Source organism: Salvelinus alpinus, chromosome 5 (assembly GCF_045679555.1).
Source record: "Salvelinus alpinus chromosome 5, SLU_Salpinus.1, whole genome shotgun sequence".
Lineage (NCBI taxonomy): Eukaryota > Metazoa > Chordata > Actinopteri > Salmoniformes > Salmonidae > Salvelinus > Salvelinus alpinus.
This window is the reverse complement of record NC_092090.1, coordinates 21695420-21705218: the sequence shown is the minus strand read 5'-3', so window position 1 is coordinate 21705218 and position 9799 is coordinate 21695420. Positions and strand designations below refer to the sequence as shown.

The 9799-nt window shown below is 41.1% G+C and overlaps 1 protein-coding gene across 1 annotated transcript; it reads right to left on the bottom strand.

Annotated features, from left to right (window-relative positions):
* Positions 1-6905: 6905 nt before the first annotated feature.
* Positions 6906-9519, bottom strand: cartl (cocaine- and amphetamine-regulated transcript-like). The gene is made up of 3 exons (XM_071400968.1): positions 9266-9519; positions 8577-8654; positions 6906-7425 (listed from the first exon to the last, which is right to left on the bottom strand). The coding sequence occupies exons 1-3, from the start codon at positions 9401-9403 to the stop codon at positions 7318-7320; spliced, it is 324 nt and encodes a 107-aa protein (XP_071257069.1). The 5' UTR covers positions 9404-9519; the 3' UTR covers positions 6906-7317.
* Between the last annotated feature and the right edge of the window lie 280 nt (positions 9520-9799).

Genomic DNA, 9799 nt, shown 5'->3' with positions numbered 1-9799 from the left:
GCTCAGGGATGTCACCATGAGGCCGTTGGTGATTTTAAAATATTTACAGAGTAAACTGAGGATGGATCAACAACATTGTAGTGACTCCACCTCATGACCTAAATGACAGAGTGAAAAGAAGAATACAAAATATACAGAATATTCCAAAACACGCATCTTTTATCCAACAAGGCACTAAAGTAATACTGCAAAAAAACACGGCCTAAATGCAAAGCCCTATTTATGGTGCAAATCCAACACACCACTGAGTAACCGCCTTCTTATTTTCAAGCATGGTGATGGCTTCATCATGGTATGGGTATGCTTGACATCAGCAAATACTTTGGAGTTTTTCAGGATAAGAAGAAACGGGATGGAACTATGCACAGGCAAAATTCTAGTGCTTTAATGCTTTACACCAGACACTGGGAGAGGAATTCACCTTTCAACAGGACAATAACCTACAACACAAGGCCAAATCTACACCGGAGTTGCCTACCAAGAACACAGTGAATGTTCCCGAGTGGCCAAGTTACAGTTTTTACTTAAATCTGCTTGAAAATCTATGGCATGACTTGAAAATTGCTGTGTAGCCATGATCCCCAACATCTTGACAGAGCATGAAGCATTATGAGACATACCCAAGAAGACTCAAATCTATAATTGCTGCCAAAGGTGTTTCTAACATGTATTGACTCAGGGAGCTGAATAATCATGTAACAACTATATGTTAGTTATTTAATTTCTAACAATGTTTAAAATAAAATAAAAGTGTCTTCCACTTTCACATTACAGAGTATTTTGTGTAGATTGTTGACCAAAAATTACAATTAAATCAATTTAAATCCCACTTTGTAGTACAATAAAATGTGAAGAAATCCAAGGGGTATGAATACTTTTGCAAGGTATTGATTCTTGAAGAATATTACTGATAGATGCCTCATGAGCTTAGTTTAACTGTAACGGATGTCGTCGGTGGAAGAAGGTGAGGACCAAAGTGCAGCCCGGTAAGTGTTCATGATATTTAATAATAATCAAAACTGAACACTGAATAACAAAAACAACAAAGAAACAAACGAAACAGTTCTGTCTGGTGCAGACACACAAAGACTGAAAACAACCACCCACAAAACCCAACAGAAAACAGGCTACCTAAATATGGTTCCCAATCAGGGACAACGATAGACAGCTGCCTCTGATTGAGAACCATATCAGGCCAAACACAGAAATAGAAAATCATAGATAAACTAACATAGACAACCCACCCAACTCACGCCCTGACCATACTAAAACAAAAGACAAAACAAAGGAACTAAGGTCAGAACGTGACATTAACTGTCTTACCCCATCAGAACCCAGAATATAAACTTGTTTTACTCTATTGTTTTTTAACAATGTAATTGTAAACAAACACTGTACAAAATGTGTACACTAACCCTGCTTCAAAACACGAATATAATAATAATAACATGTGCTGTGTACTATGACACAACTTAAAGGCAGCCAGTCTTCAGGAGTAGATCTGCTCTCATCATGACAAACTGCTGGAGGTTTACTGTCGCACCGATCAGCAGTGTATCTGGATCCACTGACTACTGCCTGTGGACACAGCTACTGTACGGGCTGTATTCAGGGCTGCTGGGATCAGGATGATCTGAAGCCTGTCTACAGCTGCCCAGAGTGTCGACAGACGCGTTGTCCCAAGACCTGTTCTGAACAGAAACACCTTGCTTGCTAAAGTGGTGGAGAAACGTAAAAATACTGCTCTTTGAGTTGTTCCTCCTGCTCAATATCTTAGCTATTTAAAATAACTAACAGTTCATTAACTGTAATTCTGGTTTCTGTATGATGATACACATTTCATACAATACAGATTGTATGAAAATCAAAGATACAAATACATTAAATGTACTGTATTTGTAAAAAGTGAAATGACTGTCCATTCTGTTTCTAAGCAGGCAATAGTATAACCTTCCTGTAGACACAATATTGCTTCTGCCAATAAGTCTGGACCTTTATGGCACAGGAGGCAGTGTACTTGCCCTGTAACTACAGGCTTGCATGTTGAAACTCCACTATGGCGGTTCCCCCTTGATCACTACATTAGTGTTAGTCTGACAGACCGTGAGAGGATGGAACCCTGCCCCCACCGTCAGTATGATAGCCTCTCCTTGCTTTAACATGATTAACACAGAGTCTCAGTCTGGTCCCTCCTGTCTCCATTGCTTTGACAGGAGCCCAGGCAGCGGCGTGGCGGGTGTGACAGACGTTAGTGAGCACACAGGTCCTGTTGTGTCCCATCACCAGACCGTCACCAGACCATCACTAGAACACTGATGTAATAAGAGGGCTTGAGAGAAAAAGAGACCCAGGCTGAGTTCAGGCAGATTGGAGCCACGTCTATAGACACTGTGTAGTGAGGCTAACTGAAGACAAACAGGATCAAATTACAGAAACGAGGGTAGTAGTTGTCTGTCGGCCATCTGAGGATAAGTCAAGGCCAACTGTTTCACCAAAGATAAGTTGAGGTGAGGCCAACATGTGGGCAGTGAATTTGCACATACTTTCAAAGTGAGAATTGCTGGAGAAAAGAAGAGAGAGACCTATTGCAAAAAGTGCATTAAAATCATATATTTTTATTATTACAAAAGGTGCATTCAAATCCTATGTTCATAAAGAAGCCTGGAGCTCCCTGCGTTGTAGAAGGTTCTCCAGAATGCCTGGAGACATCCGTGTGCATTTCAGCGAGGTATTGCACCAACCCTTCTGCTTGGGCAGTTTGTGTGATTGACGGTGAGGGAGTCAGAGATTTCATCACCCCATTTGCATGCTATGTCTTCACAGGAAACAGAATGGATCTTACTTTTATCCTATATGAATATCATATATGAAATAGATTAGTCTTACATAAAACATTCAATTTGTATTTGATTTGATATATTTTTGGACATACCTTTTGCAATAGAGAGAATGAGAGAGAGAAAGAGGAAGAGAAAGAGAAAGAGTGAGCGAGAGAGAGAAAGAGATTCTCATTCGCTTTAAGATACCCAATCTGGATATCAGGATGCCTAGTTTCCCATTAACCAGATTCAAATTTTTCTTGACACCTCCAATCCCAACAAATACATTTCTTCACATACACACACCAGATGCGCCACACCCCAGACACATACATTACAATGACACCCCTTAATAATGTATCCCTCACAGCGACAAATATCCCAAACAGAGCGACATTCAGCCATGAAGATGTATCATTATTGACATGTTTTTTATTGCACACTGAAATGGTGCATCATGGTTGGAAAGGCAGTACCATGGGGTTTGTGCTTGACTCGCTATCATTTTCCCCCAAAGCAAGAAACCAGGGGATCTTTAAATGAGCCATGCTCTCTAACATTACTGTCCTTTTATGGACTTGTGGATGGAGACACTCTGGATTGCTGGGATGTGCACTCAATGCAGTCCGACAGCTAGGTTATGGCCCACTGTGTTTTATACCTGGGTTCAAATAGTATTTTTTTTTCTTTCAAATACGTTGAGGGTTTGATTGAGCTTGGCTGGAGTGCCAGATGGGCAGAGGCCACAGGGTTTGCACTTCTGGAACTATTTCATTGGTTCCATTAAGCCAGAAAAACTAAATCAAGTGCTGCTAAACTATATGAAAGGAAACCAAGACTATTTGAACCCAAGTCCTTTCTGTTTAAAGATGTTGTGCATTTGAATGTTTGACCTGACTATTTACAGTAATGATGCATTATAAGAGGGTTTGGCTCATATCACAGCGGGAGGATATGGGTCCATTTCTGGTCACAGTGTGTAGTACTTAAGTGAAACAGTTTTGTGTGACTAAACAAACATTATATAGTGTGCAGAACCATGTGCACATGGCTCAATAACCATGGTCTTGTGTGGAATGAGGGGTATCAACCAGGAATAAAAAGGACAGTCATTTTTCCTAATCCATAAGAAAGCTTCCATACTTTCCACTGTTGTAAATATGTGTAGGCATGACACTGTCATTTTCACAACAACAACAACAAATGAAGCTAATTGACACCCAATTCAGTCAAATTTACAACTGAATTAGGCTGGGATACAATCCAAGGTGCGTTATAGAGCAACGCACTGACAATGTGCCTTTTAAAGGCAATTTTACAGACGTTTGCGGAGATCGCATTCACGGAAAACAAGCATAAATGACCTTTAAAGGTCAAGTGCAATGCGTTGCTCTATAACATGGTTTGGATTTAATACCGGCCTAAGGCTATTGAACGCAGTAGTGTTTTCATTCAAAAGAGAAGGATGACACTGAACTTCACTACCTGAGCCAGGCTGCTAAACAAGATGGCCAACTTTCCTCATGTCACATACTTGTTTTTCTTTGGTATTATGACAGTCTGCAAACAAATGGTATATGTGCATGTCGCCACCTACTGTTTTGGCTGTATATCAGCCTACTATTCTGTAATATGAATTCATTACACTTTGAGAGAGAAAAAAATTCCCTACCAACTAACCCATTAAAACCACTATTTCACTACTTTGGCCCTATCTGATCCTATCCCAGGCCAAAAGCCTGGGAGAACGGGACACTATCATTCAAATCTGGGGCCTGAAAGGGAACTACATCATCAGACAACATTCCCAGGAATTTTTCAGCAGATCCAAAAACATTTTCGCTGCATTCACAATTATGTAAAGTTTCTTTGATTTCTTGTTAGTTTGGCTTGTACAATTGATCACCTGTGCAATAAACGCAACAAAATCCACCTTCTTCACGATCAGTACTTCAGGATCCCTCAAATGATAAACAACACCTTCTGCAGGCTGCGGGGCATCCATTGCCATTTCTTCCTCATTTGCATTCGCTCCTTCCGCTATTTGCGCTGCCTCTGCATAAGAGACCTGGTGAACAGCCCAGATTCATGCTACTTCGACCTCCTTCACCCTTACAGGGCATTCCTGGAACGTGGTTCCCACCACAATTGCAGCCCCGTGTATCCACCGACCTTCCACAACATATTTATTCCATCTGCACACAGTTGCCACGTGGCCAAACTTTTTACATTAACAACACTGCAATGGTTTGTTCACAGAAGCTCTTACTGCGTATCTTAATATATACCCCAGCTTTACATCTGTGGGAAGAGATTTTCCATCAAATAGCAATAGCACCGATAGGCTTTGCTCTTTCCTTTCATTCACCATACAGTTCAATCATCATACATCCATTACTACTGGTACATTGTATATTTTCAGCCTCAATTTCCACCACAATGCCAGAGATGACACATTTTACATGTGCCCTGTTCAGAAAATCAAAACTTTGAATTATACTCTGATAATTCCCAGAGACTGTCACGTTCCTGACCTGTTTTCTCTTGTTTTGTATGTCTTTATTGGTCAGGGCGTGAGTGTTGGGTGGGCAGTCTATGTTTTGTATTTCTATGTTGGGTTTTGTGTTCGGCCTGGTATGATTCTCAATTAGAGATAGGTGTGTATCGTTTGTCTCTGATTGAGAGTCATACTAAGGCAGCCAGGGTTTCACTGGTGTTTTGTGGGTGTTTGTTTCCTGTGTTAGCGTTTGGGCCACACAGGACTGTTGCAGGTTAGTCACGTTTGTTGTTTTGTTTATTTGTAGTGTTTGTTGGTTTGCCATTAAAATCATGAATACCTCCTACTCCGCATCTTGGTCCGATCCATGCTCCTCCTCGTCTGAGGAGGAGAACGACATTGACAGCCGTTACAGAGACACAATGCACTTTCCTTTTGTTCTTCTGACACAATAAATCAACACCATACCGCTCCTGGTCACTTTGATTGACACCACCTTTCCCAGTGGGTCCTCCACCATCTCCTTGACTGCAAATGGATCTCCCAAAAACACATCTTTATCCATGAAACTAACTCCAACAAGGAACAAGGCATTATTAGACCAAGGCCTGTCTTCATGAACAACTTTATCCCGTTTTGCTTCATTCCTCAACGTGACAGTTTTCTACTCATTTCCATTAACGTTACTTAATGCGTCATCTGACTCAGTGCTTCCGCTTCTGCCATCTTTCCCTCAGTTCGGACGCCAAGAAGACGACCTTCCATGTCACATACTCATTCACATGTTTAAATGCAGGTGGGAAGCTGTAGTACTGACAGAATGTTGGCACTGAAAACAACACCTCCTTTACACATAGCTCAGGCTACCAGTCATGTTGTACTGCCTTTGTTACAGTGGCAAGCAAATAGGTGATGCAAATGTGTTTTGTTTGTGATACCCATGTAAATATTTGCTATGGCCAGGAACAGCCTTCGGGTTACAGTTGTCTTATGGAACGATGACATTGAGTTGTATTGACTAGCAAACAGAATCATATCTAACCTCCTCATTAGTTTACATAATGGTTGGTTTCTCCTGTGCGCTGATGTCCTAAAAGGCAGGGTTGTGATTATTAGGCCATTACGTAGGAAAACATTATGCAATGAAAAGGTTTCTTATTGGACAAATTCAGATAGTCCTACCTCCCCTTTTCACTTTGTTTTCTTCAATGTTGTACCTAATGAACACCACCATGGGTCATATTCATTGGAGCACATCATAGCAAAATGTTCAGGTAGTCCCTCCCTCCCGTTGTCTTCATTATGAACACGACCTTGAGGTGAAGATGTCCTGGATCAACACAGGACACTGGAATGTAGATAGACTGTGAGACTCACATAGATTGTGTTACATGATAAAAACAGATACGACATTAACAGACTATAGTAGGTCTATGTGTTGAACTATTTTGTAATTGTGTTCTTAATGACAGCTGGAAGGCATCATATCTTAAAGTGAATGATTTCATTAAGTCACAGTTTGATCCCAAATATCCCTTTTCCATTTTTGCATTGAGGTATTCAAATAAGAACACTAAATCCAAAACAAGTGAGATGACCAACATGTTTATTTGTTTGACAGTCTAGAGTGCACATGCTGTAAATGCTTTCTGGGTTACAAAACCCCTCCATGCTCCTCTTTAAATGGAAACGACTTTATCAACACACAAGAACAAAACAAGAAAAAACTCAAGTGCCATAATGTTGGCCTACAGCTTGTGGATGCTGCATATCCCTTGCGGTTATGGGCACAGTGGTTTGTCGCAAACTCCTAATATTCCCTATATATTGCAATAATATTGACCGGAGCCCTTGGGGACATGGTCTAAAGTAGTGCACCGTAAAGGGAATAGGGTATCATTTGGGATACAGGTGATGGTACAAGTTGATGATGATATTCCTCTGTCTTGGCTGGAGCGTTGGATGTGGTGGTTCTAGTGAAGTGTTTCTCCTTGGGGGAGTTTAGAGACATTTGAGGAGGAAGGAGTTGCAGCTGCTGACTCTGCCACAGTCACAGAGCTTCCCAATGCGGGGTCCATGCCTCAAGGCACACCGGTCACCCATACCACACTGAGAGACAGAGAGGGAGGGGGAGAGATAGATAGAGAGAGGGAGAGAGAGAAAGAGATATAGAGAGGAAACACAAAGTACCTTTATCGCAAAACACAGTCCTTAACTAAAAAAACCACATTTAATTAGGAGAGAAAGAGTTAGTCAGCGATGGTAATGAAAGTTCTAATTAGTTTGCTGTATGAATGAAGCGGCGTTCGCTGGTTCTTTAGACTCATCCTCCTTTCAGTTAATTAGACTTAGGTTATCTAGAATAGGCTGTATAATTGCACTCAAATCAAAGGCTGTTGGCATTTCTCCGCTTGCATTTAATTATACTGACAACTTATACTCGTTAATTGGTTTTACATAAACTTTCAATCGAACTGCATTGAAATGGTGCACAGACTATAATACAGAGTGGGAGAAACATGGGGGGCTTAAAGGGGACGTTCAGGATTTTACAAAAAAAGCCAAATGCCTGTGACATCAAATAAAATATGGAGTTGATTTGAGTTGATTTCAGGTGATTTGGCCATTACAAAAAAAAACTGCTCACATGCCACTATTATTGATTGTTAGCTTGTGGTGGCTAAAGTTAGCTGAAATAGGGAATATTTAAAGAAAACCAAACCATGGATTAAAGCTTCTCCTGACCCATGGACTACTTTCAGGGTGAGGAACTATCTAACATAAAGTTGTAAAATCCTAAAATTCCCCTTTAATAACAGGCATCCACATTTTGTTCCAAGTAAATAAACTCCTTTAATATATTTCAGCAATAAGGCCCGAGGGGGTGTGGTATATGGCCAATATACCATGGCTAAGGGCTGTTCTAAGCCCAACGCAACGAGGAGTACCTGGACACAGCCCTTAGCTGTGGTATATTGGCCATATATCACAAACCCCTGAGGTGCCTTATTGCTATTATAAACTGGTTACCAACTTAATTAGAGCAGTACAAATACATGTTTTGTCAGACCAATGGTATACGTCTGATATACCACTGCTTTCAGCCAATCAGCATTCAGGGCTCGAACCACCCAGTTTATAACACCCCTTTGATACTTGAAAAGTACTGATGATTTTAAATGCAGTCATCGCCTCCCATTTGTTCAAAAATAACATTGGTAAAAGTTATTAGTTTTAAACAGGAACCTATTAGGACTCACAGGACGGATCATGCCTCTCTTCTCATTGGAAGGCAGATGGCTCTGCATCTTCACTAGAAGAGCCTCCATCGCATCCACCTGTGACACGGAGTAAAGGAAACAGGGTCAAAGGAATTTCTCATTGCTTTTCTCAAGGGGGTTTTAAAATCTATACTCCTATATGAGTGCAATTTCCCCATGAGTTTATGTACTACCTTACGACAATGTCAGTGTTATAGAGGCTATATTTTTGTTTCCAGAAGATCCTCTTGTGGAACTTTATCTCTTCAGGTGTCATTCATTTGACATTTAGCGACATGTTCCAGAGGTTCAACCAGGGATGGACATTAATTAAGATAGCCAGCTAGACCGAGACCGGTACTTTTCAGACGGGCTAGTATAAATGTTGCTTTACTAGCCCGGCTGGCCAGTGGACAAAATCTTTAGCTCCATCCCTGTGTTCAACCATGGATAAAACTGATGGATAAATCAGATTCTCAAGGACACCTTTATCAGGACGAACTGCTGAATAAGGTTATGTTGCCCATAATCCAATCATGAGCAAACATTTAGATTGCATTTATATTTCGAATTATATCGACTTAGATTTAGATATTAAATTGAGAACCTGTGGTGCATGAATATATAGATCAGGACCAACATGCTAGCGTAGACTGAAACAACAAAAGTGATTCCCTATATGAACTTACAAGTTCTTTCTCTGCGGCCGCGGCAGAGTTCTGCGCGCCAAAGTCCTCTGCGGAAACTTCATGTGACGCCTGTCCTCGGCACATAACAGACATCAGGCCGATGCACAGCAGTCGGAGCAGCACTCCTGAGCTATCCATGGTTCTGATGCGGTGCGTGGTAAATGCTGTGCAGTCGTGGCGGCAATAAGAGAGCGCAGGGGATCAAAATGGAGGGTCAGAAGTTCAGAGTGAGTAAATGTGCAACGGACTGCCGGACCTCTGCATTTATACTAGCGAGTAGCCCCGCCTGTAAGGTAATTTAGCTGGGTTGCAAGACCCATAGCGAGGAACTCCAGTCTTCAATACATCTTGAATGGTTTGAAGGATGACTCTTAATTGTGTTATTTGAACTGGTGGGTTGAAATCCCACACGTTACACTTGCATCCATAGCTTCTTATTTTGTCCATTGTTCAGATTTAAAATCCCTCTATTTATAATTGTAGATAATGAAGTTGTTTTTCACTCTGTTGCAAGTCCCACCTCAATATATACCA

Coding starts and splice junctions, on each gene's coding strand:
- cartl (XM_071400968.1), bottom strand. CDS start 9,403: ATGGATAGCTCAGGAGTGCTGCTCCGACTGCTGTGCATCGGCCTGATG. Junction 8,655..9,265: donor CGGCCGCAGAGAAAGAACTT/GTAAGTTCATAT, acceptor TCCGTGTCACAG/GTGGATGCGATGGAGGCTCT. Junction 7,426..8,576: donor AGAGAGGCATGATCCGTCCT/GTGAGTCCTAAT, acceptor TCTGTCTCTCAG/TGTGGTATGGGTGACCGGTG.